The 27,686-nt window shown below is 51.6% G+C and overlaps 2 protein-coding genes across 6 annotated transcripts in view; one reads left to right on the top strand and one right to left on the bottom strand.

Annotated features, from left to right (window-relative positions):
- Positions 1-960: 960 nt before the first annotated feature.
- On the top strand, positions 961-13,386 carry Cherp (calcium homeostasis endoplasmic reticulum protein). 3 transcript variants are annotated; one of them, XM_032918535.1, is made up of 18 exons: positions 961-1,064; positions 1,327-1,500; positions 4,563-4,747; positions 5,439-5,576; positions 5,651-5,802; positions 7,164-7,275; positions 7,361-7,450; positions 7,606-7,882; positions 8,965-9,140; positions 9,514-9,949; positions 10,704-10,942; positions 11,083-11,216; positions 11,542-11,628; positions 11,713-11,856; positions 11,933-12,049; positions 12,229-12,323; positions 12,442-12,627; positions 12,707-13,386. In XM_032918535.1, exons 1-18 carry the CDS (start codon positions 1,040-1,042, stop codon positions 12,745-12,747), a joined length of 2,808 nt encoding a protein of 935 aa, XP_032774426.1. In that variant the 5' UTR covers positions 961-1,039; the 3' UTR covers positions 12,748-13,386. The 3 variants fall into 3 exon arrangements, with proteins under 3 accessions (XP_032774426.1, XP_032774425.1, XP_032774424.1); XM_032918534.1 differs by having other exon boundaries at positions 7,131-7,275; XM_032918533.1 differs by lacking the exons at positions 961-1,064; positions 1,327-1,500; positions 4,563-4,747; positions 5,439-5,576 and having other exon boundaries at positions 5,609-5,802; positions 7,131-7,275; positions 11,725-11,856.
- The window catches only part of C13H19orf44 (chromosome 13 C19orf44 homolog), a 15,550-nt gene continuing 1,233 nt past the window's right edge, over positions 13,370-27,686 (bottom strand). Inside the window, exons 2-8 of one of the 3 annotated variants that reach the window (XM_032918537.1) lie at positions 24,838-25,570; positions 23,461-23,755; positions 22,241-22,314; positions 17,302-17,680; positions 15,335-15,430; positions 14,476-14,642; positions 13,370-13,894 (exon numbers count right to left, since the gene is read on the bottom strand). In XM_032918537.1, coding sequence (XP_032774428.1) covers positions 13,742-13,894; positions 14,476-14,642; positions 15,335-15,430; positions 17,302-17,680; positions 22,241-22,314; positions 23,461-23,755; positions 24,838-25,569 — 1,896 coding nt within the window. In that variant the 5' untranslated portion in view covers position 25,570 and the 3' untranslated portion in view covers positions 13,370-13,741. Of the gene's footprint in view, positions 13,895-14,475; positions 14,643-15,334; positions 15,474-17,301; positions 17,681-22,240; positions 22,315-23,460; positions 23,756-24,837; positions 25,571-27,686 lie in introns of all 3 variants that reach the window. The other 2 variants (XM_032918538.1, XM_032918536.1) reach the window with 2 other exon arrangements.

Below are 27,686 nucleotides of genomic sequence, written 5' to 3'. Positions count from 1 at the left end.
ACACATACACATAATTAAATAAATCTTTGTTTTCAAGACAGGTTTTCTCTGTATAGTCCTGGCTAATCTGGAACTCTGTAAACCAAGCTGGTTTTGAACTCGAGATCTGTCTGCCACTGCCTCCCAAGTACTGAGACTAAAGGCGTGCGCCACCGTGCCCGGCAAATTATGATAAATCGGTTTTTGTTTTTTTTTTTGTTTTTTTTAAGGCCGATGGTATATCTCAGTGCTTGCCTAACATGCACCCAGTCCTGGCTTCCATCCCCAGCATCCCGTAACTGACACGCCTGTCACCTCAGTACTCATGAGCTAAGATGAGGATCAGGAGTGCAAGATTATGTAAGGCTGAATGGGGAGTTAGAGAAGGTCAGGTTGGGCGCTTAAGACCTAATGTCCAAAAAGCTGGAGTAAGTAATAATATAAGTAAACAGAAGAGCTGGATGTCGACGCTGCTTCCGGTTCTCCTTCCATAGGTCGGCACGTGCCTGTATAGTCGCTTCAGAAGACGTCTTTGCTCCACGTCGGTCTGAGGCCGATGTTGGGGAGCCGGGAGCCCCAATACTCAAAATTCTTACCCAAAAGGAGCAGATCGGAACAGGAGCCGAGCCAGGGTCTTGTGATTCGCCAAAACCACCACCTGCCGATCCCACCTTCTGGGTGGTGCAGAAGGCTGTGAAAGATGCAGGGGCCCAGGAGTGCACAAGCTCACAAGGACGCCACAGAAACCCAATCTACAGCAGGCGCAGCTCCACAGGTTCAAGCGCATCGGGGAAGAGCGGTCGACCTGCCGCGTGCACGAAGAGGCTCCCGCGCATGCGCCTCGCTAGGCCCTCACGATTCTGAGTCCTCACGCAGTCTCTTCCCGCCCTCCTTCCAGTCCTCACTTCCGGTGTTTCCCAGCGACAGCCGTAAATGGCGCGCGAAGCGGCCCGCGAGGCCGTCGTAAACGTCTCCCTTCGCGCCACTTCCGGCCGGCTTCTGCGGCCCGTGCTGGTAGGCGATCGTGAGGCGGCGGAGGACGTTCCCAGCGGCTGCAGCCATGGAGATGCCGCTGCCGCCAGACGGTAAGGCCCATTCCTGAGCGGAGATCGTTGGGTTCTTCTCGTGTACCCCGGCCGGCCGGCCGTGCCTCCCCGCGTTGCTGTGCTGGTGACGGAGTGCGCTGCGGCCTCGCCGCTCCTCCCTCGGCCTCTCCGTGGGTCCCCGCATTCCTGGCGCGCGCTTGGCCCTAGTCAGGACCCGTACACCACCGCCTAGCTCTAGAGGACCCCTGCCCAGTCCCCGGGTCGGGCTGCCCCCACTGACACGTTTTCCTCTGTTCTGCAGATCAGGAGCTTCGAAATGTCATCGACAAGCTCGCTCAGTTTGTGGCTCGTAACGGACCGGAGTTTGAGAAAATGACGATGGAGAAGCAGAAGGACAACCCTAAATTCTCGTTTCTGTTCGGAGGCGAGTTCTACAGTTACTACAAGTGCAAGCTGGCGCTGGAGCAGCAGCAGCGTGAGTTCCCCTCCGGTCCTCGGCCACCTAGGGGTTCGATGCAGGACCCAGTCGCAGCCAATTTCTTTGGAGTCGCATGTTTCCTCTGCAGAGCAGAGCGGCTGTTCCTTCTGTCCTTCCCGGAGTCCTGTACCAAGATAGACTGCTGGGTCTGTGTGTTATAAGGAGATTATCATAGATTCTCTTGCTGGGCTTGGGAGGGGGGGCGGGGCGGTCTGGTCCCTGGATTGTATTTGCAGAAGCAATTTTGGATCTGCAGGAAGGTAGGAACTGTTCAAACTGTGCATCGCCTTCTGCAAGCTGAGATCATAGTTTTCTGCGTTTCCAATGCATAGATCAAAAAGCTTCCCCTTTAGTTTTTGCAACGTTTTCCCATTTCTTTTTTTCGACTTTCAAGATAAGCTTTCTCTGAGTAGCCCTGATTGCCATGGAGCTAGCTTTGTAAACTAGGCTGGCTACGGTCTCGGAGAATTGAGCATTAAGAAAAACGTGATAAAAAATAGAAATAAAAGATTTAGAACCAGGCACAATGGACCGCCCTTTTAACCCTAGCTCTCAGAAGGCAGAGGCGGGTGGGTCTCTGAGTTTGTGGCCAGTTTGTACAGTTCCAGAACAGGCAAGGCTACATAGACTCTGCCTCAAAGAAACAAAGGCAGAAGAGCAAAGCAGCACTGCAGGTCTTTGAGGGCCTCACATGTAACCCAGGTTAGCCCGGCAGTATGCTATCCAGCCTATCTTCCAAACAAAGCGACCTTCCGGCAGCTTTTCAGGCGGTGAGGTTGCAAGCGTAGACCAGTTCTGAATTAGTAACAGCAGATGTTATGAGTCCTGATAGCAGAACTCACATCTGTTAGATCTGGGGTAGCTCTCTGGTCTCTGAATAAACTATGGAAATAAGTGTCTGGACTTGCACAGCCAATGGGTAGTCAAAGTGATGGCTGCTGAGCCTCAGCCCTCTCATGCCAAGCACACTTTATTGGACTCTAACAACATATTGCGAGTGGTTAATAGAAAGCTTGTAGTACGGACAGCCCGTGGAGCGCAGGGACTTGAAGAAGATGTGTGTTCAGAGAGGAGGCACCACATCTGTGAACTGAGGAGGTTTTCGTATGCCAAGGTCGGGTAGGGCTAGAGTCTGTCAGTCCTAAGGTTTTGGTTCCTGTTCAGTTGTAGAAGTTGGCAGTTTGACATCACCATCCGGGTGTTTGTGTCTTCGTGCATGTTTAGAGAGGTCATTTCCTAGCTCCAGAGCACCAAGTTCATAGCCATCCTAAAGCAGATGGAGGCTGAAACAAGTTGCAACAGTGTGTGCTAGGTTGGCCAGGCTAGAGTTAGGAAGGGTGGCGACTGTGAGCATGGAGGGCAGGAGGGGTCAAAGGTAGAGCCTTTGAGGATGGGTAAGAGATGGTAAGCGGAGGGAGTTTAGACAGTGCCTTAGCATATATCCCTGAGAGCTGCACAGGAAACCTGTGCCCAACCCTGGACAGTTCAGGTGGTAGACAAAATTATACCAGGAAAGGGAGAGTACATGTAACCTATGGCACATTAGGGATTAAGAGGCAAGAGGACATTCTGCCAGCCAAACCGTAATGGGATATATTGAACATGACAGGGACGTGGGTGGGCTGACCATGGTGCGTGGTGGAAGTCAAGACAGTTTGGGTTTTGGCACAAGGGAGACATAGAATAGAGAGAACCTGCTTTGCTGAGGAGCTATGAGCCCTGCTTAGAAGTAATGAGACTCAGAAAGGGCTACAGGTCAACTAAACCCACTTTGCAAGAACTGTAGTAAAGGACTGGTCCAGCTGGGTATGGTGGTAGATACCTTTAATCCCAGCACTAGGGAGGCAGAGGCAGGTGGATCTCTGTGAGTTCAAGGCTAACCTGGTGTGCAGAGTTTCCAAGATAGTCTACACAGAGAAACCTTCTCTGGGAAAAAAAGGATTCTAGTCCACCTCTGCCATGGTCTTGTGTTTGTAGAGTACAATAAAAATGGGAGCTGTGTGGTGTTGCTTATTCCATAGCAATTGACACTCAAGGCTGCTCGCAGGCCACTTTGCCTGCTGTGGTAGAGGCCCACTCTGGTGTAGGACACAGTTTCTTATTAGTTGTGATACAGGCAAAGGCAGGTTGATAGCAGTGATGTGGAAGAGTGCATGTGGTTGGCATTGCATGTAAGGGGTATGTATACCGCTTATCAGAGTGGGTTGCTGTACTAGGCTGGGAAGCAGTGCAGTGGTTTTGAGAAGCCTAAGACTGTGAAAGCGATGACCCTCGGCAACTTCTCCATAGTGGAGGCTCCCGAAGGAGTATGGGATCTTGAGCTTAAACCAGGCAGACGTGTGGGGTGTTATTAAGACCCAAGTGACACCTGTCCCCAAGCCCTACTTCTTTGCTTTTATCCAAAGGTCATTTGTTTTGGATGAGTTTCAGGGGCTCCTGAAGCGCGTGGCTATGTTCAGTTGACTCTGGGCAGGTCTCAGAAGTAGAGAGTAAGGAGGCCATATTGTTAAAGCCTTACTTGCGAGTAGGTAAGACACACTGATACATTGTCTGGGTACATGCCAACCTCAGATACTGTCATACCAGGGTGTTGCTGGTGGTTCAAGCTAGTCCAAGGGCTAGTCCAAAGACTGTAGATTGGGAGGGTCACCACAGGAGATAGGACTGGTCTTGGGGCACTTCAGCCTTATGTATGCTGGCCAGACCTCCAGAATGCTGACTGTCTTGAGTGAAGGGGAGATTTAGAGCCAGTGGCATAAGACAGACACACCTTTGGGAGAAGTGCCACATCTCTAACACTGGTCATGGCCTGCAGTCCATAGTAGCTTGGTCAGGGAAGATGGAAAGGTTCAACCTGTCTAGGGACAGTGAGACAGCAGCTCTGAGGGTATCCATGGAGACCAGGCACAACAAGGGAAGCTCGGGCAGTGTCGGGGCAGGGTAGCCCTGTGAGCTGGACAGTGGGATCTGGCTTCCTCCATCAGGCCCTCTCTGGAGGCCAAGCCTGATGCATTACAGAGGAGAACCTGAACTCATAGGGCCCATCTCTTTCCTGTTAGTCATCTGCAAGCAGCAGGCCCCAGAACTGGAGCCCACCTCAGCCATGCCCCCTCTGCCACAACCTCCACTGGCTCCCACCGCGTCCCTCACTCCGGCTCAGGGCACCCCATCAATGGACGAGCTCATCCAACAGAGCCAGTGGAGTCTCCAGCAGCAGGAGCAGCACCTGCTGGCCCTGCGCCAGGTATGCCTGCCTGTGGTGCCAGTGACCCTGGAGTCACTCACCTTCCAGTAGGTCTGTGGGTCATCCACAGGCGTCACTCAGTGAACTTGTACCCATTGTGGATGCCACCACATGGTGGCTTAGGTACCTCCCAGTCTTAATGAGTAGGGAGGGACCTTATTGGCCCTGTCTTTTAGGCTGGTTGCTTAATTCTATAGGGATGAGCTACCTGAAATGAAAGGAGCAGACACAGGAAGTGCCAGCCCCACTCAGGGTTTCTTTGCTTACCACCTCACACAGCACGTATGGATATTTGCCACAAGTCATAGACTGGACAGCAAAGTCCTGGACAGCAGAACTGGCCTCTACTCTTAACCAGCTTGGTGGCCAATACCTACCATTTACTTGTGTTTAGTTTGGTGTGATTTTGAGACAGCATCTCCCCCAGACTGCTCTCACCTCCCAAGTGCAAGGGTCACAGGCATCTACTACATGTGTTAGCCCTTCCTCCTCGTCTGCTCCACTTAAGTGATCCATGAGCACCCTGCCTCCTTGACTTCACTTTTTCCTGTTAGCTGAGGAGAGCTCTGTCCTCTGGCTGTCTTGCCTGCTGTGACGGTGGACTGTCACAGGCTTTGGTGTAGGTAAAGACAGACGTAAGTGTTTGTGCAAGGGCCCTGCTCATACCACCTGTCCCTCATGGTCTTCCCAGGAGCAAGTAACGACAGCCGTGGCACATGCAGTAGAGCAGCAGATGCAGAAGCTGCTGGAAGAGACACAGCTGGACATGAGCGAGTTTGACAACCTGCTGCAGCCCATCATTGACACCTGCACGAAGGACGCCATCTCGGTGAGGCTCAGTGTGGGGTGGGGGTGTTGTCACCTGCCTGACTGACCACCCACTCACCCTGGCGTGACTCTCAGGCTGGGAAGAACTGGATGTTCAGCAATGCCAAGTCCCCGCCACATTGTGAGCTAATGGCGGGCCACCTGCGCAACCGAATCACTGCTGATGGCGCACACTTTGAGCTGCGGCTGCACCTCATCTATCTGATCAACGACGTGCTGCACCACTGGTAAGTGCTTCACCACTCGGTTCCTAGCCCACCCCGTCAGGGTCCCTCCAGCCTACCCAGTCCCCACCCTGCTGCACTTGCACACGGGTCAAATGCTTGCCTTCCCAGTACAGTGGCTGGCACCCCCACAAGGCAGACCTTGGGCTCTACTGCCTCTGTAGCCATCATGTGCCTGCTTTCATCTGCACAGACAGACACCTGGCTGATGCACTATGGTGACTCTGTTATTCCCTATCCTCGGGGCTACCTTTGCTGATCCTCTGTCCATCAGACTTATCTTTGCACTGTGTATGGCTCCAGACTCCTGGGGCCTGGTAGGTGTGTCTCTGCATGACCAGCGGGTGAAGTTGATGAAGGAAACTGGAGTCCAGAACTCTGGTCAAAGACAGGTGCAGAGGTCTCACCCTAGTGACACATGCTGACAGTCAGCTAAGCTGGCCGCCCTCTGCCTTTCAGCATGGTCATGAAGGCAGGATAAATGTATATGACTCCCACAAGATTAGGAGAAGCTGGTCTTTCTCTCCCTGTTTCCATGCCACCCCTCCCTGTCAAGCTGGGAGAGGAGCAGCAGTGTTGCGGTCCACACCCTTCTGCCTTGTACTCTTTCCTCTAGTGGTGTCTTGTTCCTGCCTCTTACGGTAGGGCCTCTGCAGATGACCTCTCTCCTCCTCCCTGGGACACTCCTCACTGGGTTCACACAAAGCTCTGGCCTCCTCAGCTTTCTCTTGCCTACTTCCTAGCCAACCTTTGCTGCCCTTTGACCTCAGCTTTGGGAGCTGAAGCTTCTAGCCTCTGCCTGCATATGGGCTGTCTCGCTGAGCCATTACCATTCCAGAGGCCTGGATCTACCATACTGCACAGCTGAAAGGGCCTCCTTTGGCTGCTTCTTCCCCTTTGTCCCCCTCAGTGACACTGGGCATGCAAGCCAGGACCTTGCACATGGCAGGCAAATGCTGTGCCCTGGGTTGGCCACAACCCTCATGGGTGGTTAGACTCCAGGTAGCCTTCCCAGTGGCTCTATGAGGCTGGGTAATCCCTACTGAGCAGATTGTTGAACCTGCTTGTGCATGGTGGTGACCAGGTCCTAACCACAGCAGCCCAGTTTCATCCTTTACACACATGCAAGGGCTCTGATGGACCCTTCTGATAGTGAAGGTCTTGTTCTGAATAGCCCTGGGGTGCACACTCTCCCTCTGTTTCCCAAGACAAGGCAGCTACATTGTAGATAATCTAGCCATTGCCCTGTTGGGTTGGGGGCCATTTCCTAAGGAGAGGGTGCTGTGGCCACAGCCGCATGGTAACGGGTGCGTGGCTGGGTCCTGCCCCAGGGCCCTGACGCGCGGAAGGTCTCTCCCTCACAGCCAGCGCAAGCAGGCCCGGGAGCTGCTGGCTGCCTTGCAGAAGGTGGTAGTGCCCATCTATTGCACCAGCTTCCTGGCAGTGGAGGAGGACAAACAGCAGAAGATTGCCCGGGTATGGAGCTGCTGGGTCTGGGTGCTTGGGCAAGTAGGCGGCTGGGTGAGATGAGCTCTGTTTAACAAGTCTCCCTCTGCACCAGCTCCTACAGCTCTGGGAGAAGAACGGCTACTTTGATGACTCCATCATTCAGCAGCTGCAGAGCCCCGCCCTGGGACTTGGCCAATACCAGGTGAGCACCACACAGCAGGGGCCACCCATCATCAGGACATTTGAAACTGCCCACTGATGTTTTCATTGCTGAGCCTGGTTGCGTTTCACACAGCCTTTGGCTCTGGGGATCCGTGGCTGGTTCTCAGTGGCAGTGCTCCTGTCCTTCCCCACCAGGCGACTCTCATCAATGAGTACTCATCAGTGGTGCAGCCTGTGCAGCTGGCCTTCCAGCAGCAGATCCAGAGCCTCAAGACGCAGCATGAGGAGTTTGTCAGCAGCCTGGCCCAGCAGCAGCAGCAGCAGCAGCAACAGCAGCCGCCGCCACAGCAGCCGCCACAGCCACAGATTCAGCTGCCTCAGATGGAAGCCGACGTGAAGGCCACGCCCCCACCGTCAGCACCACCACCAGCCTCAGCACCTGCCCCTGCCATCCCACCAACTACCCAGCCAGGTATGAGGTTCCTCTGCCTCTTGACACTAACTTCCCTCAATGGCAGAGAGCACTCTTCCTCCTGGACATGTGCTCCACGGCCTGCCCAGTGCTGGGCCGAGATTGATCTGCTTTTGTGTCCAGGCCAGGTAAACACTCCTGACGGGTTTGTGCCTTGATCCACACTTGGTGCATGGTTAAAAGCATGGTCCAGGGCTGGTGGGCTCAGCAGAGTCCTAAACATACACATATGTTACATGTCTGTCTCTAGTGTTTGTAGTGTGCATGTGTATGTGTGTAAAGGACCACGTCTGAAGAAACCTGGATAAGATCTGAAGTGAGCAGCTAGGAAGCTGAGGCAGGGAGACTTTAGACCAGACTGGGATGAAGATCAGGAATCGGTATCTCAGAAGAGTTCTAGCTTGTATGACAGCTAATGGTTGTTACCTCATTCCTGAGCCTGAGGCAGGAAAACCTGTAAGTTCCAGGCCAGCCTGAACCGTAATTCCCCATTTTAACTGGGGCTACAGGGATGGCTGAGTCAGTAAAGTGCTTCCTGTGCACACGTAAGGACTTCATTTGGATGGTCACTGAGCTCCAGATTCATGGAAAGACTCTGAAACAGATGGTGTGCCAGAAGATGGCTCGGCAGGCACAAACATGTTTCCGGGGTCTGATAACCTTGGTTTGAGTCCTAGGGTCCACAGGGAGGCAGGAGAGAACCTGCTGCCAAAAGTTGCCCTCTGACCACCATGCATGCACTGGTGCACGCTTGTAAGCACACAGCTATTACTTAAAAGTAATAGTAATTCTGTGAATAATAGACAAGACAGACAGGACACGTCATGAGCATGGAGAATGTCCCTCTTGCATCTCTAGAAGGTGGTGGTGGTGGTGGTGGTGGTGGTGGTGGTGGTGGTGGTGGTGGTGGTGGTGGTGGTGGTGGTGGTGGTGGTGGTGGTAGTGGTAGTGGTGGTGGTGATATTGACAGTGGTGGCTTCCAGTGAGCTTATTAAGCCCTGTCCTGGGCTGGCTTGGGGGTGCTTGAGGGTCAGTCCTGCTGACTGGCCTCCTCTCACTGCCTGTCACCTCACCTGTATTAGATGACAACAAGCCTCCCATCCAGATGCCTGGCTCTTCAGAGTATGACACCTCAGCAGGTGTCCAGGATCCTGCAGCTGCTGGCCCTCGAGGTCCTGGCCCTCATGAGCAGATCCCACCAAACAAGCCTCCTTGGTTTGATCAGCCTCATCCGGTTGCTCCATGGGGTCAACAACAGGTACTTCCTAAAATCTGTTGGGGTATACACGCTTGGCTGAGTCAAAAGCCTGCTCACGTTAAGGAGTGGTATCACATGCCTTTAATCTCAGCACTCAAGACGCAGGGGCATTCAGATCTCTGAGTTGGAGGCCAGCCTGGTCTACAGATCGAGTTCCAGGACAGCCAGGGCTACACAAAAAAGCCCTGTCTCGGGGTAGGGGCTGGAGGGAGTGGGGCTGCTTGTACCTAAGTGGGGTCCTGTGGGGTAGCAGGTGGGCACAGCCATAGTGGCTGAAGGACAGTAGAGCCTTGGACAGATGTGCAGTTAGGACCTGGGGTGAGGTAGTTAATTCCAGACCACACAGTGGTCACATCTGTGCTTTGCCTTGCAGCCCCCTGAGCAACCCCCATACCCACACCACCAAGGTGGACCACCCCATTGCCCACCCTGGAACAACAGCCATGAGGGCATGTGGGGTGAGCAGCGAGGGGACCCTGGTTGGAATGGGCAGCGAGATGCTCCGTGGAACAACCAGCCAGACCCTAATTGGAATAACCAGTTTGAAGGACCATGGAACAATCAACATGAGCCACCACCCTGGGGTGGTGCCCAGCGTGAGCCACCCTTCCGGATGCAGCGACCTCCCCACTTCCGTGGGCCCTTCCCACCCCACCAGCAGCACCCACAGTTCAACCAGCCTCCACATCCCCACAACTTCAACCGTTTCCCGCCCCGCTTCATGCAGGATGACTTCCCCCCTCGTCACCCTTTTGAGCGGCCACCCTACCCTCACCGCTTTGACTATCCCCAGGGAGACTTCCCCGCAGGTGAGTAGGCAGTGTAGGATAGTCCCCTGTGGGTGTCTCCTGCCTGCCTCTCTGCATCTGCCTGTTAGTGCCGTGGAGGTGACAAGCATAGGGCGGGTGTGGAATGGGCAGAGAGGGAGAGTGAGCCTCCATTCTGCACCCACATGTGCTAGGAGCCAGGCCCCCTGCCAGAGGTGCTAAGGCATCCCTGGTGCTCTTGGCACACAGGCCATGAGCAGCCAGACAGACTTTGCCAGTCAGTACTTCAACTACCAGTTTTGTACCCTGGCCGTGCTGGCCTGGCCGCTTGCTTGCCTGAGGCTTTGCCGATGTCTCTGGGCTGCTGGCAGCCTGAGCTACACATGGAAGCCACAGACAAGGGTGTATCTCAGTGCTAACTCCACAGGGCTCAGGGCTGGCCTTCCTCAAAAAAGCTTCCCTCTGCCTGTGTCCTTATTGCTGTCTTTCAAAGGACCCCAGGCAGTTGGGCTGGCGTCCATCAGCGACCTAGCTTTAAAGCTACCCTTTGAGGCCAGATACTAGCTCAGCGGTGCTCAGGTCCTGGTAAAGAAGGCCTCAGCACATTTGTTCAGCTTGCTGCCACTGCATGCTGTAGAGGTCCTTCAAGCTGCTTGAGTCCCTTTAGCTACACCCGTGTCTGTGAGAGTTCCAGACCCCCAAGCCAGCTTCTGTCTTACTCCTTTGCAGAATCCTGATGGCCCTTTTGCCTGATTTGATTACCCTAGCCAGCTGGAGATGACGTTTTGTTTTACAGACATGGGACCCCCTCATCACCATCCTGGCCACCGCATGCCACACCCTGGGATCAATGAGCACCCGCCTTGGGCCGGGCCCCAGCACCCTGACTTTGGCCCTCCTCCCCACGGCTTCAATGGCCAGCCCCCCCACATGCGGCGACAGGGCCCACCGCACATCAACCATGACGACCCCAGCCTGGTCCCCAATGTGCCCTACTTCGATCTTCCAGCGGGGCTAATGGCTCCCCTTGTGAAGGTGACTGGGCCCTGACCCGGGAGGTGAACACGGGAGTGGGGCATACTGCTATTGTCAGGCTGAGTTCCTGCCTTGCTAACTCCACTGGGTGGCCAAGTAGGACTCCTCAGGACCCAGGCAACAGCCATGTTCTCCTACAGCTGGAGGACCATGAGTACAAGCCTCTGGACCCCAAAGACATCCGCCTGCCACCCCCCATGCCTCCCAGTGAGAGGCTACTTGCAGCTGTGGAAGCCTTCTACAGCCCACCCTCCCATGACAGACCAAGGAACAGGTAGGGAAGTTGGTTACCCCAAGGCCTGGCTGAGCCCCCACCCACCAAGTCTGTCCTGCAGATGAGGAACTGCCTCCTCTGGACACTGCATTGGGCCTGGAGTGATGGCCTTGTACCATCCAGCCTCGGCCCAGCCTGCCACAGCAGACACTAAGAACAGCAGTGGGCATGATATGAGGTCTCCTGGGATTTGGGGAGAGGGCTGGAGACCCAGCAGAACCCCAGCTACCTCTTGGTTAGCTTCCTAGTGCAAGGGAAACCCCTTCCTGGCCACTGTGGCCCTTGGGGGCTGACGCAAGCCTCTCATGGGGACTATGTCATGCAGCGAGGGCTGGGAGCAGAATGGCCTCTATGAGTTCTTTCGAGCTAAGATGCGAGCACGGCGGCGCAAGGGCCAGGAGAAGAGGAACAGGTGAGCTGTGCTGGTTTCATGGGGCTGCCATTGTGGCATGTGGTTGCTGTTCACTGCCGTCCTCACTGTGGCATTTCCCTGCAGTGGCCCCTCCAGGTCACACAGCCGGTCCAAGAGCCGAGGCCGTTCCTCATCTCGCTCCAGCTCACGATCCTCCAAGTCCTCAAGGTCCTCCTCCCGCTCACGTTCCCGGTCTCGGTCCCGCTCTTCCTCCCGCTCCAGGTCCAGGTAGGCACGTGGGGAACCTCAGAAAACCCGGGAGCACTATTCCTGCCCATGCCCCATTGTCCTGTTGCCCCCACAGAAGCCGCAGCCGGTCACGTTCCTCCAGAAGCCGCTCACGCTCCAGGTCTAGGTCCAGGTCCAAGTCATACTCCCCTGGGAGGCGGCGTCGCTCCAGGTCCCGGAGCCCCACCCCACCGTAAGCCACAAGTGTGGAAGTTGTCAAATATACCCCTGTTGCTAAAGAGTGGGGTGGCACCCCTCCCACCACTGGGCCAACCCACAGCCTTTTCCCTCAATGCTTAACTGACTGACTGCTCTCAGTGCTCAGGGGCCTGTTGTAGAGGTTAAAGCTTAGAGAGTGGCTCTTCATTCCAGCTCTGCAGCCGGCCTGGGTTCTAACTCAGCACCTCCCATACCAGACTCAAGGCTTGGAGAAGAGAATAAAGGCCACCAGATGCTGGTAAAGATGGGTGAGTAGACCCGACCAGTGCCAGCTCCCTGCCTAACCATATGTTGGGATACTGCTGGGGGTTCATGTCTCAGGGGACATGGTCACACCCCACCTCATGTGTTTTTTCTTCTCTGAAGGCTGGAGCGGGTCTGGTGGCCTCGGTGCAAAGGAGCAGGGCATCCAGGACCCCATTAAGGGTGGTGATGTCCGAGATAAATGGGACCAGTACAAGGGTGTGGGCGTGGCCCTGGATGACCCCTATGAGAACTACCGCCGCAACAAGAGCTACTCCTTCATTGCTCGAATGAAGGCCCGAGATGAATGTGAGTATGGGTGTGGGTGGGCACGGCGGGCTTAGCTTTCTGTGGGAAAGGTGGGGGTGACAGCCCTGTTCTCATACAGTTTCCACGTTTGGGGCGCGAAAGGAAGAGAAGGAAGACTGACCACAGGCCTCAGCTTCGCAGTGTGGAAGGGCTTGTCCTGCGTTTGCCCTGGAGGAGGTGCTGCAGATACCACTCGCAGTGCCCAGATAGCAAAACTCAACACCACCCCCCAGCCCAGAGCCCAAGTCCCACCCATAGTGCTGCACAGCCTAGAGCCCAGTAGTGAGAAGGCTGCCTTGCACTGAGCGTGGCAACCAGAATAGCCTGGCCTCTGAGCTGCAGAGGTCAGAAGGTTCCACCTGGTTCTGTGTTAGGAAAAACAAGTACTGACCCCTGCGGCAGGGGTCATCCGACTCCTGCCACTCAGTTCATCGTTTAGTTGTATTTTTACCATCCATTCCCATAAATGTTAGCTGTTTGCCTCTATTACCTGGACATAGCTTCTGACACTGGGCTAAGTTCTGGTGGGTCAGGGGAAGATGGCCTCCGGAGCCCCTCCACCTAGTGCAGCACCTCAGCTTGGGGCTTCTGCCTGGGGAAGCCAATACCAGCGCAGAGCATGGGGTGCTGGGCTCCAGCCAGCCAGCACCTCCTGTGCTGTCATTTAAGGAGCAGCCTGGTGCCATTGTTTGTACACAAACTTTTGAAACATTCTTTTCAATAAAATGCAGAGTCCTACAACTTTTCAGTACCATTTAAGACACTTGATTTTTGTTTTAGATTTCTCATAGCTATGATGTTCAGATGTGTCTGACTCAGGATAAACAAGCAGACACACATGTGCTGTTAACAATTGATTGTGGATTTTACTGTTTTGCCTTCCAATAAAGCCTTTTGTAAAAGATTTCCTCCAGCTGTGGGTGAGGTGCCCCAGGGTGCTCAGCCCCTGCATGGCGTGTTACTACCATGGGGCAGCTGGTCCCGTCCTGGATGACTGATATGCCTGGCATGCTGTCTGTCTGTCACACTGGCTCATGGCTGGCCCCATCCTGCACCACTGCCCTGTGGTGGGTCCTCGGCTGTGTCCTCAGCAGCCAGCTGGGCAGATGGGAGCTTAGAGTCCGTCTATGGGCTCAGCAGGGAGAGCCGCAGCCTTGCTTGCCTCCACATGGCTGTCATTGATGTCGAGGTGGACTTCAAGCTCCTTCCTCACCTCCTGCAGGGCAGCCTCCATGGTCAGGGGTGCAGGCCTGTGGCACCTAATGTACTGTAGGACATAGAGCATAAAGAACATGATGCATGCACACGGGAAACGGGGAGATACTGCCCCAGGGTGCCCTCACGCACAGTGGCCCAAGAAAGGCCATGGTGCTACACTCAAGATGTCCTGGGGTGAAAAGCCACACTGGGTACAGATAACAGATAACATGGTCAGACTGGAAAGAGGGCAGTCTAGGGTAAGAGGCTGGAGATGCCACGTTAAACATCTTATGGTGAACTGGTTTTAGAAGCTGCACATACTGGGATCCCAGCACTTGGAAGGCTGAGCCCAGGGGATGGAAAGTTCTGAGCCAGCCAAGACCCCCCAGAAATAATGTGGGCCCTGTAAGATGGCTCCCTACTAGGCCTAATGACCTGACCTCAATCCCCAGGAGACCAAACTCCAGTCAGAGTCCTAAGAGAGGCAGCTGCCACACTGGAAGGGCACAGGACCCGTTCCTGCCAGTGTCCACATCCCTGTGGAGCCGCAGCCTAAGAGTCCAGACAGCCCAAGCTCACTGCCAGCCATGAGTGATCTCTGATGTGACCTCTCCTCCGGGCTGGGAGATGTAGCTGGACAGCAGTTACCTCTTTTGCTTCCTCCAAGGTGTGGTAGTGAAATGAGTCCTCATCCAGGGACCGCAGGAGGGAGTGGTGCAGGTGGTGGCTGGCCTCGATGAACTGCTGCGTCAGGCTCAGCTGCTGCTTCAGCATGTCGTTCAACGCCAGCACTGCAGGGCTGTAGGCTGTCAGGGCTACATCCAACCCATGTCACTCAGTGGCTGCCCAGCGCCATGAGTCTTCAGATGCTACCTGTGCCCTCTTGGCCCAGTGGCCCAGCCTCCCAGACATGGTATTTTTGGGGCAGTCTGCCTTCAGTAGTAATGAAGCTCTTCCTTTGTCTCCACTCTGAATTAACCACATACAAGCTAGCTCCACTAAAGATAAGGAAAAGACTCTGTAGCTGGGCATGGTGTCACATGCTTGCTACTCAAGTAAAGGGGGCTGGGCTATGTGCTGCAACTTCATACCCTACACCCACCCCCACAGAAACATTAAAACATTTTTTTTTAAAGAGATGGAATTTCACTAGAAACTCGTCCATTCAAGTGATCCTCCTGACTCAACTGCCTAAGTAGCTTTGATTATAGGTTTAGGATTGGCCAAGGAGGGAACAGAACTGGACATGGGCAAAATGATCCAATAGTGTCCCTCTGGGCAGGGTTAGTTAGACACAGGGTTCCCCCACTGAGTTGACCATTAGCCCTGAATTGCTTTTGGGTTTATGGGTTTGGTTAAACCTTGTCCCTTTACCAGAGACAGAGGTTCCGGCTACCAACAAGATCCTATCAGCTGCTGACAAGCACCCTTCCCAGGGACTCCTCGAGGTGACCCTTAGAACAACCAGGCACTGAAAAGAAGGAATGGGCCCCCAGCGGTCTGTTACCTTCTATAGCGTCTGCGCTGATAATGTGACTGGCGATGGGTACTGGGTCCACATAACCACCTCCAAGAGCAGGTCCAATGGCTGCCATGCCACCAGCTGGCCCAAGATAAAGAGGCTGTTGAGGGTGCTACAAGGACTTCTAGAACATACACATGACAATGACATATATGACAATGTATCTGCCCAGTTTGTTTCCTGGATGGATTGCTTATTGATTTGTTGGAAACAAGTCTGGAAACCATGGTACCCAGGTTTGCTTTGACCTCCTGGGATCCAGAAATCCTCCTGCCTCATCCTCCTGGCCTCCAGGCCCACTTGTGCACAGGTAGATCCATGCTGTTTCTATGAATTTCCTCTGTGTGTGTGTGTGTGTGTGTGTGTGTGTGTGTGTGTGTGTGTGTGTGTGAGAGAGAGAGAGAGAGAGAGAGAGAGAGAGAGAGAGGAATCTCCCCACAAATGTTTACTTTATTTTGGGTCCTCTCACTCTGCCTTCTGGGGCTGAGAGGCCAGGTAAGCTACCACAGTCACCTAGCACTTACATGGGGTCTAGAGTTCCAAACCTTGGTCCTCATACTTTGAACAAAAGCACCCCACCACTGAGCTGTCTTCTCCATCCCCACTGCTGACTTTCTAAATAGCTAATTCAGATTTTCCCCCAAAGACAGGCTTGGGTGTGGCTCAGTCCTCAGAGCTCACCTACCTGGCACAAAGCCCTCAATCCCCAGCACCCTGTGCACCATGAGTGGTGGCGCAGCCCCATCATCCCAGCACTCAGGAGGCTGAGCCTGGAGGATCAGCTCAAGGTTATCTTCATACCAGTGCAGTTTGAAGCCAGCCTAGATTACATGAGACCCTGTCTCAACAGACAAACCCTAAGATCAACAAGTGCCAAATTCAAAACAAGCTCTCAGGTGAGGACTGCAGCTATTGTCCCCAGGGGAGAAGGTGGGATCAGCAGCTGACCAGCTAAGACAAAGGCCTGGAGCAGTGTTGGACAGAAAAGGAGGAGCCAGAGACCACAACTGGAAAGGACGGAAACATCTGGAAAGTCCTGGGCATGATGAGAAGAGCTACTTTCAGAATATGTTCGCCACTAAGGTCAGACATGTGGCCTGTAACAACGCAGCCCCTGCCACTTCTGTGAAGTCCTGACTGCAGCTAGTGAGGACCTAAAGCTAGGGTGGCTAAAGACAGGCTGGTGGGTATCCCCCGCCCTTTCCCCAGGGCCCCGTGTTCCCTGTAGCAGGCTCCTGGGTGCCAGCAGCACTCTGCCTCAGTGCTGGCATCTTGAACTGTGTTCAGACTTCAAAGCCTTCCCCTGATTGGAAGCCACTGGGAACACCATAGCTACCACCCCTTTTTCTGGGAAGAGGAAATGGAAATGGGGTGCCAAAATTCCCCCTAAGCCAGCAATGACAACAGCCCAGATTGGAGGGTGTGTTGGGAGTTGGTCTTGACTTCTATGCCGACTTCTGTTTATAGTCTGGACTACGATGTGGTCAAGCATCTCGGTCTCAATGTTATGAAACAATTGTCTTCCATCATCTCAATAAAGAGCTGATTCAGCAAGGGTCCCAGGTCAAGAGAAGTAAGGGAAGGACCATAGGGAGGTGGCCATGAGGAGTTGTGATGAGGTCATCAAGGGATCTGACATGAGGTCTCAATGAGAGAACAGACATGAGGACACATTTGGACCAGAACAAGACAGGGCGAGACGTGTTTTGAAGGTGAAGGATAGCATGACTGGGATGTAGACAGCTTAGATGTCTACAACTGTTCATGGAATAGATGAATATCTGCCCAGGCACAGCGCTTAAAGCTTGTTAGTAAACTTAATAGGTCTTTGTGTCAATTATTTGGGATCTAGAACAGGAAAAGATAAGGCTATCATTCTTAAATTACAGCCTGCACCCAAGGACACCACAGCGCCACAGGGGCCTACGCAGGTTCTCACAGGCCCGACTTACCCTTGGTCCACTGGTAGGCAAAGGCAGGGTCAAGCGTCTGCACAGCTGTCTCCTTCACGACTCTGGTCGCACCTCTGCCCCATTCTGTCCTTGACAGAGGTTTTCTGACAGACAGAGTATCTGTCTGTTCACCAGATGAAAACTTTGACAAAGTGTCCAGAGTCCTGTCAAGTGATTCCTCCAAGGCCAAGGGACCAGAGAACTGCTCAAAATCTTCCGAGTAAGCTGGGCTTACAGAGAGTGCAGTGGGTGTCTCCATGGAGCGTGCACTGGACATACTGTGAGACCAGACAGCTGCTGCAGAACTGGCACCCGGGTGCTCTGAGATCTCATGCTCAGTGGTAAGATCCTCTTCATCCTCAACCACAGTGGTCACACCCTGAAAACACAGAATTCTTGGGCCACACAGCCCTCTGTGCTACCAGTCGAGTAGCGGATTGGGGGGGAGGGGGAGTTTCTGCCTGAAATTCCTTCCCTTAAAAAATCTTCCTCCTAAAAGGAACGAGGGTGACAGAGCTGAAGGAGAGAGCTAACAGTGCATCCTTTAGCCAGTCACAGCAGCAGACACCTGTAACCCCAGCATTCAGGCGGAAAGGGACCACAGATTCTAGGTTAGCCTGGGCTACACAGCAAGATCCTCAGAAACACAAAAAGTAATCCAGGCAGAGCAGTACACACCTGTAAGCCCAGCACTCTGGAGACAGGGGCAGACAGATCAGGAATTCAAGGCCAGCCTCAGCTACATACATACTGATTTGAAGGCCAGCCTGGGCTATATAAGACACTGTCTCAGAAAACCAAAAAGTAAAAATAAAGACAGCCAAGGTATATCACACATGCAATCTCATCACTTGGAATGCAGAGGCCTGATGACTGTCTAGTTTCAGGCCAGGCCAGACTACAGAGTAAGACCCTGTCCCCTGATCTTCCCAAAGAAAATAATTAAAACTATCCTCTCTGTGGGCTGGGAAGATGGCTCAGCAGGTAAAGGTACTCACTGCCAAGTCCAACAACCTGGATCTCCTAGACTCACATGCAGATGGAGACTCCCACAGCTATGCTCTGAGCGCACGCACGCACGCACGCACGCACGCACACACCGCACGCACACACCGAAAAACTCTTGTGTGTGTGAAATAAGACAGTTCAGCGGTTGAGAGCACTGTCTTCTCTTACAGAGGACCAGGATTCAATTACCAGCACCTATGTGGCAGCTCACAGCTGTCTGCGACTCCAGTTGCCTGGGATCAAACTCCCTTACAAAGACATACATGCAGGCAAAACACAGACTCAGAAAATAAATTAACTAAAAAACCAAAAAAATTATAAAAGGTAAAACAGCCATGAAAAAGCTTATGAAGTACACTTCCATTTAAAGAAAACACGAGGCTAGAGAGACAGCTCTTAGGCCACTGTGCTGCCAGCACCCATGGCGAGGGGCTCAAAACTGTCTGAAATCCAGCTCTAGATTTCATGCCCTCTTCTGGCCGCTGTGGACGCTGCACCGCACTCACATACATGCATGTACCTCCAGAAACACACAATTAGAAAATATAAAAATACTCTATTCGTGTAAACAGGGAAACTCCGTGTTGTCAGGGAGGCATGTAGCTGGAGATTTCGAAGCCCAGGGCCTTGTGCATGCTTAGCACATGCTGTCCCACTCTGCTGAAGCCTAGCACCAGGGACCATGAAGCACTTCACACAAGGCTTCTTACTTCTGTAGTCCAAAGAGGACAAGGGCAGAACTCATTCTGTAGCCCAGGCTAGCCTAAAGTTATGTGCATCGGTATGGTTCAAACTCACAGCAGTCCTACTGTGGTAGCTTCCCACGTGTAGGGATTGCAGGTATGAGCCAGCACATCTGACTAGCTTTCGGGTTTCTTTGTAGACAGTGTGGTGGTTTGAGTAAGAATGGCCCCCACGGGCTCGTATGCTTGACTGCTCAGACACCAGGGAGTGGCACTATTTGAAAGAACTGTAAGGATTAAGATGAATGGTCTTGTTGGAGGAGGTGTGTCACTGGGAGTGGCCAGTGAGGTTTTAGAACCCTGGGCAGGCCCAGTCTCTCTCTTTCGGCCTACAGATCTGGATGTAGTGCCCAGCTGCTGCTGCAGCGCCTGCCTGCGTGCTGAACACTTCCTGCCATGAAGATAATGCAGTCAAACCACCGGAACCGTAAGCAAGTCCCCATTAACTCACTCTATAAGAGCTGTGAGAAAAGGTAGGTGATCTGAGAAAAGGAGGTGGATCTGAGTCTGACGCCAGCCAGACTTGGTCTACAGAGTTCCAGGTCAGCCAGGACTACACAGAAAAAACATCTCAAAAACCAAACAAAAAGGTTGCCATGGTGACTGTGTCTCCTCACAGCCATAGAACCACGGCTACAACAGACCTATGACAGACATATACATCTCATGATGGCCCTTAACTGGAATGTGCAGGAATTAGACTTGATGGAAGGGAAAACCAGAAACAGCCCTGGGGCATAACTACAATGGGAAGACTACTGCTGCATGTGGGCAGTACAATCCTGTGAGCAGTCTCAGGCTGAATGAAAAGCGGAAGGGGAACTGAGCACCTAATTGTAGATGTTCTGTGACCGTCTGTCTCACTCCTGCCTCCAGGCCTCAGCCCTTCCTTAAAACAATTAAGCTGCTGCTCTCTGATGTCCATCACAGACACAAAAGTAACTAAGACACCATAGAACCAAAGATGGCCTTGGACTTCTGGTCCTCCTACCTCCAGTTCCACAGTGTGGGAGTAATGGGTCTGAATTCACCAGGCACAGTTAGATGCTATGAACTTTAAAGGTAGACCTTTGTATGGCTCTAAACAGACACTCCCAGGCTGTGTGTGTGGCTGGGGGCTGTAGCCTGCTCAGCCTTTGCTGTGCAAGCTATCATAAGAAGGGGCTCTGGGGCTGGAGAGGTGGCTCAGCGGCTAAGAGCACCAACTGCTCTTCCAGAGTCCAGAGGTCCTGAGTTCAATTCCCAGCAACCACATGGTGGCTCACAGCCATCTGTAATGGGATCTGATGCCCTCTTCTGGTGTGTCTGAAGACAGTGACAATGTACTCACATGAGAAAAATAAATCTTAAAAGGGGGGTGGCTCTGGCTAGGCACGGTGGCCACACCTATAACCCCATCACTTGGGAGGCAGAGGCAGGAGGATCTCTATGAGTTTGAGGCTTAGCCTCATCTACAGAGTGATCTCCAGGACAGCCAGGACCACACAGAGAGACCCTGTAACAGAGAAGGGGTGGGGGTGCAGTTCTGATCACTTCTTTTTTGTGTTAAAGGATTTATTTCTGTGCAGCCCTGGCTGTCTTGGAATTCACTGTGTAGATCAGTGACCTTGAACTCAAAGAGATCCTCCTGCCTCTGCCTCTTGAGTGCTGGGATTAGTAGAGTGCACACCAGACCTGGCACTTTGTTTAGAAACATTTTTATTACATTTACTTAGTAAACATATGTATGCATATGCAAGTACATACGTGTTGAATTTTGGTCTTTTGTTACGTGTTATAATGCTAAGTGTGGGCTCTGGTTTCCCTAGACCTGCTTGGGTCCCATAGACCCAAGTAAGGCTATGTGACCCTGCCCCCAAGTTATTTCTGACTGGTAAATAAAGATGCCTACAGCCTATAGTTGGGCAGAATTGAGATAGGTGGGGCTTGGTGTTCCCAGCCTGGAGGTCAGAAGAGACTACGGGGAGGGAGGGAAGAAGGTGAATGAAGAGAAGGAAGATGCCAAGGGGTAGGAGAGCTGGCCAACTGGAGCTAGGAGCAGCCCAGATGAAACTTAGTAAGTAATAATTCTGGGTTATCAGTAGGAAAAGATTTTAATAACATAAGGGTAGATATCTGCCTAGCTCTAGTGATGATTAAGGCTTATTATTAATATAAATAATATTATTTATTATTAATTATAATAATTATTATATAATTAATTGTGTGTGTTTTATCCAGGTACTAAATGGTCAATGGTGGGGAAAACCCCGTATTGAGATTAAAAACTTCTAGGACACACGTGTTATTTAGTATGTGTGCAAATGTGAGCACATTTGTACTATACAGTATATACACATACAGAAGAGAGTATGTTATCCTATGTGTGTACATATGAGAGCATGCATGCTGTCAGTGTGTGAGCACATGCAAACACGTGTGACAGTCAGAGACAGACAAAGCCAGAAGTCTTCTCTCTTCCTTAGTGGGACCTCTGGGCTGCACTGGGGTTGCCAGGCTTGGAAGCAGACACCATGACCTGCTGAGCATCTTAGCGTGGGTCCCTTGTGGACCAAGTGACTCTCTCTCTTCCTGTCCTTACCAGCAGCTGAGGCACTCTTGACAGCCTTTGATAACAACTGCAGGACATTGAGCAGTCTCCTGCTCTCAGTCCTACAGACCCTGGTCCCCCGATCTCACCAACAGGTCTCCAAATGTTGCCAATGTCCCCGGGGCAGACCAGACTGCTGCTGCTGACCCCATGGCCTAAACAGAACACTGCAGCTGCAAATTTGCTACACTTTTAGTGACTTGTAGGGAGTGGGGCTCAGAGGCAGATCCCTTGTCCAGCACAGGCCATACCTGGTCTGTCCCCAACACTGCACAGGAAGTAAATAAGGGCTGGTAAGATAGCCCCGATGATAAAGGAACCTGACAACCTGAGCTTCATCACAGGACTCACAGGACATAGAGAGAGCTTCCTCCTCTGAAGCTTTCCAAGTGTGGCTGTGGTGCACAAGCACGCACTTTGCGAGTGCAAGCTCAGTATGCACACAAAATGAGTAAATGTGGAGATCAGACAGATCCCTACGAGTCTGCAGCCAGTCTGATGGATAGAGAGAGTTCTGGTCAGGACTCCATAGTAAGACCCAATTTTTAAGTAAAAACCAAGGTAAATCAATACAATAAAAGGACCCCATCATACTTACTTTCTGTTCCCCATCTGATTTGTATCCGTCAGCCAGAACCAGATCATCAATGGACAAAATATTGATCCTAAAATCTGTAATTAAAAAATAAGTGCACAGTGGGTGAGGTGGCTCAGTGGGTAAAGGTGCTTGTGGCCAAGCCTGCCAGCTCGAGTTTAATCCCTGGGACCCACATGGGGCAAAAGGAGAGAGCCAACTTGCTAGTGGTCCCTAACTCCCCATGGGCACTATGGACTTGGGCTCCCCTCACATAAAAACATTCAATAAAGAAAAAGAAGCCAGGGTCTGGAGAGATGGCTTAAGAACACTGGCTGCTTTCCCAGAGGTCCTGAGTTCAATTCCCAGCACCCACATGGTGGCTCACAACCATCTGTAATGGGATCTGGTGTGCAGATATATATACATGCAAAGTACCCATATACATAAAATATATAAATAAATCTTTTTAAAAATAAAAGAAAGAAAAGAAAAAGAAGCCAGGCATAATGGTATATGCCTTTAACTATAGCATTCAAGAAACAGAGACACGTGATCTCTGTGAGTTCAAGACCAGCCTGGTCTACAGAGCAAGTTCTGGGACAGTCAGAACTACACAGAAAAAAAATTGTCTCAAATCAAACAAACAAAAAAGACTATCAAAGAACAAAACTACCAAGTTAGTGCAAGGAAGGGAAGACTACAGCCACCTATTAAAATGTCAGTTCTGTCCCTCAAGGCCACTCAACATGATATATCTCCCACCGTTCCTCAGCCCACCCGGTGACAGTGCAGCAAGACAGTCCCACTGAGCAGACCACAGTGGTCCAGAAGCCTCTGCCCCGTCAGCCTCTGTTCTCTGAAGTACCCAGTCTTGAGTGCTGGGAACTGAACCTGGGTCTCCTGCAAGACCTCTGGGCCATGTCTCCAGCCAGCCTTAGGCTGTTGGGTGTTTCCCATTTTCTGACCATGACTGAGTGGCTATATGAGGAGAACTGGCTCAGAGCCGGGGCTGGCAATCCATACCTGACTTCTCAACACTCGGAGGACACTCAAGAAAGCCAGGAGTGTGTGTGGGGTCAGTCTTGGTATCTGACTGAGAAAAACTTTCAAACGACTGGAAGCTCACTCAGGACAGCTGCCAGTGTGACGACGGGACTCACCACCCAAACACCCAGTGCCCTGGGACAACAGACTTGGTACACTGAAGGTAGCCTCCCCTTCCCCACAAGGTGATGGGTTACCATGGAGGCTGTCAGCAGCAGCTTCTGAGACTGGCTCCTTGGAAGACTCTGCCTCCATCTTGCTGGGGGAGGAAGCCAGCTGGATGCATTCCATCTTTGAAGATGCCGACCTGGAGGAGTCATCAAGGAGGATGGAAGGTGAGGCCGTAAGGGAGGCTGGGTCCCCTCCACTGTGTGTCTGCAGGGAGTGAGTTCTCAAGCTAACACTAGTCGACTTTATGGGCTGAGAAGACTTTAAGCTGGACTGGTCCGCACTGAGCAGAGACAGGACTCCCGGCTGATCTGGAGTCAGATCCTATTTTTGTGAAAAGAAAGGATGTGAAGTTACCAAACTTAAATAACAACCCTCACCCTTCCACGGAGCCACTGACAGTGGGAGACACGGGACCTGAGTACAACCCTCTGACCCACTTGTGGAGGTGCGCGCACACACACACACACACACACACACACACACACACACAAATAGATAAAAGGAATAAACGGAAAGGAAGAAAGAAAACAACAAAATAGTATATGGGATGTGTGTGTGGAAAAATGACTCAGCAGTTAAGAACACTTCTGCTCTTGCAGAAGACAGTGTTCAATTCCCAGCATCCACAAGTTGGCTCAAACCCATCTGCAACTCCAGTCCCAGGGGACTGGACCTCCATAGGCACCAGGCCACATGTGGTGCACATAGGAAAACACTCTATATATAATTTTTTTTTTAAATTTTATATATGTGGATGCACTGTCACTCTCTTCAGACACACCAGAAGAGGGCATCTGATCCCATTACAGATGGCTATGAGCCACCATGTGGTTGCTGGGAATTGAACTCAGGACCGCTAGAAGAACAGCCATTTCTCCAGCCCATAAATTTTTTTTTTTTTAATTAAAAAAAAAGTCGGGGTGGAGAGATGGCTCAGTGGTTAAGAGCATTGTCTGATCTTCCAGAGGATTCAGGTTCAAATCCCAGAACCCATATGACAGCTCACAACTATCTATCTATCAGTGTCTTTCGTAAACCCGATAAACTGATTGGTTCTCCAAGTTGGTTTTAGGTCCTGTTTGTGCTTTCATTTGTCACTGGTTCCGTATGTGAAGCGAGATGTCTATTTACATCTCGCCAGTGATGATGTCACACAACAACGGCTTGCTTCCGCAGGCATGCACTCAGCCAGCTTTCAAGGATCGATGCCCCCTTCTATCTTTGCAGGCACCCATGCTTACCTGGGGTGTACACACAGACATCAGACATATGTACAGAAGGGGGTCAGGTCTGAGGTATAGCTCACTAGCTGAGCAGCTTCTTGGTATGAACAAAGCCCTGGGCTCCGCCCCTAGAATCACACACAAAATGTAAAACTTGAAACCAACAAAAGAGTACGTTACCAAGAACACCTTTCCAAGGTCGCTCCTGGTGCCAGGGAGCTCCTGGTTTCCATTTCTTTCTTTTTCTCCAGAAGATTCCATCAAGCTTCCAAGCAACACTTTCATTTCCTCTTCGTCACTGTCAGGGGCATCATACTTTCTGGCAGGTTCTTTCTGAGTGGGCAGCAGGACTTGCTTCTCTGTCTCTGCTGCCAGCACCGGGGACCTGGCTTCAGCAGGCAGCTCCTTCTTCTTCAGAAACCTGCTACCTTTTCCGCTCTGCCCATCGTCTCTTACCACAGATGTTTTGCACACTTGTTTCTGGAAAGTTCTGAGTGGATACTGGGAAGAAACAGAGGTTGTATCTGTCCTCTGAGGAAGACTCCGCTCACTGGCTGTGGAGTCAGATTCCATGCCAGACCAAGCCGTGGGTTCCTGCCTCCGCTTCAGGATCTTGGTCTCAATCTGGGCCAGTTTCCTCAGGGCCTCACTGGCCCTGGTCTTGGAAGAGATGGTGGGGGGCCTCAAGCCCAGCCTCACCCCCGTCCCTGCCAAGGCCTCCTCTTTGGGCAACAAATATTTCTCATCCATCGTTTGGTTTCTCTTTAGGATTCTGCTCTGCCCGGGTGCTGTTTGGCCAAGACTTCGGGCTTGTACGTTTCTGATCTCTTCCATCTTCGAGCTATCAAAGAACATATCTCTGAAGTCAAAAACACCATGTGGAGGGCCAAAGGGCCTTCTTGTGGAAGCCATTCTAGGAAAACAAAGATTGTGTTTTCAGCCTTTAAAAGCATTTCATTTTATTTATTTACTTTTTTGTTTTGTTTTACTTTGATTTTTTTTTCCTGGAAGCTCCTTAGACCAGGCCTGCGTCCCAAGTGCTGGGATCAAAGGTGTATGCCACCGCCACCCAGATAGAGAAGTATTTCTTTTAGTAAGCTGTAGGGCGTGTGGGACCATGCTACCAGACTGGTAAGAACTGGTAAGGTTGAGTGAGCTCGAACTCTGGGAACCTCAGAGATCTGAGACTAGGAGTCCAGCAGATTCGTACCTGTCTCTACCTGCAGCACCTGGAGTCCTTCCCCATGCTAATGAGGTATCTAGATAACCTAAGTCTTCAGTCAGCCACCTTCCCTTCCCGGTTTCCTAATCCCTAATCCCCTGAATAAAGTGCATGCACTCACATTCATCCCCAGTAAAGCAACACGAACAAACAATGATTGTCTGCTGCCTCAACATGCATCACCACAGGGAAGGCCTTGGCCTAAGACTGTGAAGAAGGCTTTCTTTTCCTCAGTCCTCGGGCACTCAGCACTCACTCCCAACCAGACCAGATCCCACTAGTGTCTGCCGCCCCCTTTCTCCCTGGGCTGCAGATGCCTGAGGGGAAAGGCAGACTGAGGATCCTGTTCCTGACTTCCCCTGGCAGTACACTTGGTATCCAGAAAGGAGACAGGAAACCACAACCGTCATCTCGGAGCAGAACCTGCTTTCCCCTTCTGGTCCAGTGTAGCAGTGTCTGATGCCCTGAAGGGGAGCACAGGCTCCAGCCTTCTCTGCTTCCCCACAACCTCCTGCAGAGGCAGCATGACAGTCAGCTGGGACGCCATACACTGTTACTCTCAGCATTTAGGAGGCAGGGGTTCATGATCAAACTGGGCAGTGGCTCCCCATTTCCCTTTCCCCACTGTCGCCCCAGGGACCTAGCTTCAATGGTTAGCTCTTTCTTCTTCAAAAACCTGATACCTTTTCCATTTTGTCCACTCTTCTTTGCCAACTTGGGCTACGTAAGGAGACCCTGTCTTGAAAAAGCCAAACAAAACAAAACAAAACAAAACAAAAAACCCAACACTTGGGAGGCAGAGGCAGGCAGATGTCTGAGTTGGAGGCCAGCCTGGTCTACTGAGTTAATTCTAGGCTAACCAAGGCTACATGGAGAAACTCTGTCTTGAAAAACCAAAACGGGCTGGAGAAATGGCTCAGTGGTTTAGAGCACTGATTGCTCTGAAGTCCAGCTCTGACTCCAGAGGTCCTGAGTTCAATTCCCAGCAACCACATGGTGGCTCACAGGCATCTGTAATGGGATCTGATGCCCTCTTCTGGTGTCTGAGGACAGCTACAGTGTACTCATATACATAAAATAAATAAATCTTTTAAAAAAAAAAAAAAAAAAAAAAAAAAAAAAAAAAACAAAAAAAACCAAAACAACAACAAAGCCAAAAAACAAAACAAAAACAAAAAACATTTATGTGGAAATGTATGTGTACCTCATGCATGAAGGAGCGTTCCCTCAGAGGTCAGAAGAGGTGTGGGATCCTTTGAAATTAGTTAATAAAAGGTGTGGAACACCATGTGGGTGCTAGGAGTGAAACCCAGGTCCTCTGCAAGAGCAAGCACTGTTCTAACCGTGGAGCCATCTCTACCTCCTTTTTTTTTTTTATTTCTTATTTTTTAAATTTTGGTGGATACAGGGTTTCTCTGGTATCGCTGGATGTCCTAGATCTCACTCTCTAGACCAGGCTGGCCTCAGGGTGTTTTGTTGTTGTTGTTTTGTTTTAAGATTTTATTCTGGGAGGCTAGAGAAATGGCTCACGGTTAAGACTGCTCTTCCAAAAGTCCTGAGTTCAATTCCTAGCAACCACATGGTGGCTCACAACCATCTGTAATGGGATCTGATGCCCTCTTCTGGTGTGTATAAAAGAGCAACAGAATACTCATAACATAAAAAAATTAATACATTTAAATATATATTTTTAAAGATTTTATATTTTATGTATATGTGTACTGTCACTGTCTTCAGAAGCCCTCCTTTCTTTATGATTTATTTATTATCTATAAGTACACCGTAGCTGTCTTCAGACACACCAGAA

Source organism: Rattus rattus, chromosome 13 (assembly GCF_011064425.1).
Source record: "Rattus rattus isolate New Zealand chromosome 13, Rrattus_CSIRO_v1, whole genome shotgun sequence".
Lineage (NCBI taxonomy): Eukaryota > Metazoa > Chordata > Mammalia > Rodentia > Muridae > Rattus > Rattus rattus.
This window is presented reverse-complemented; position numbering and strand designations above follow the sequence as displayed.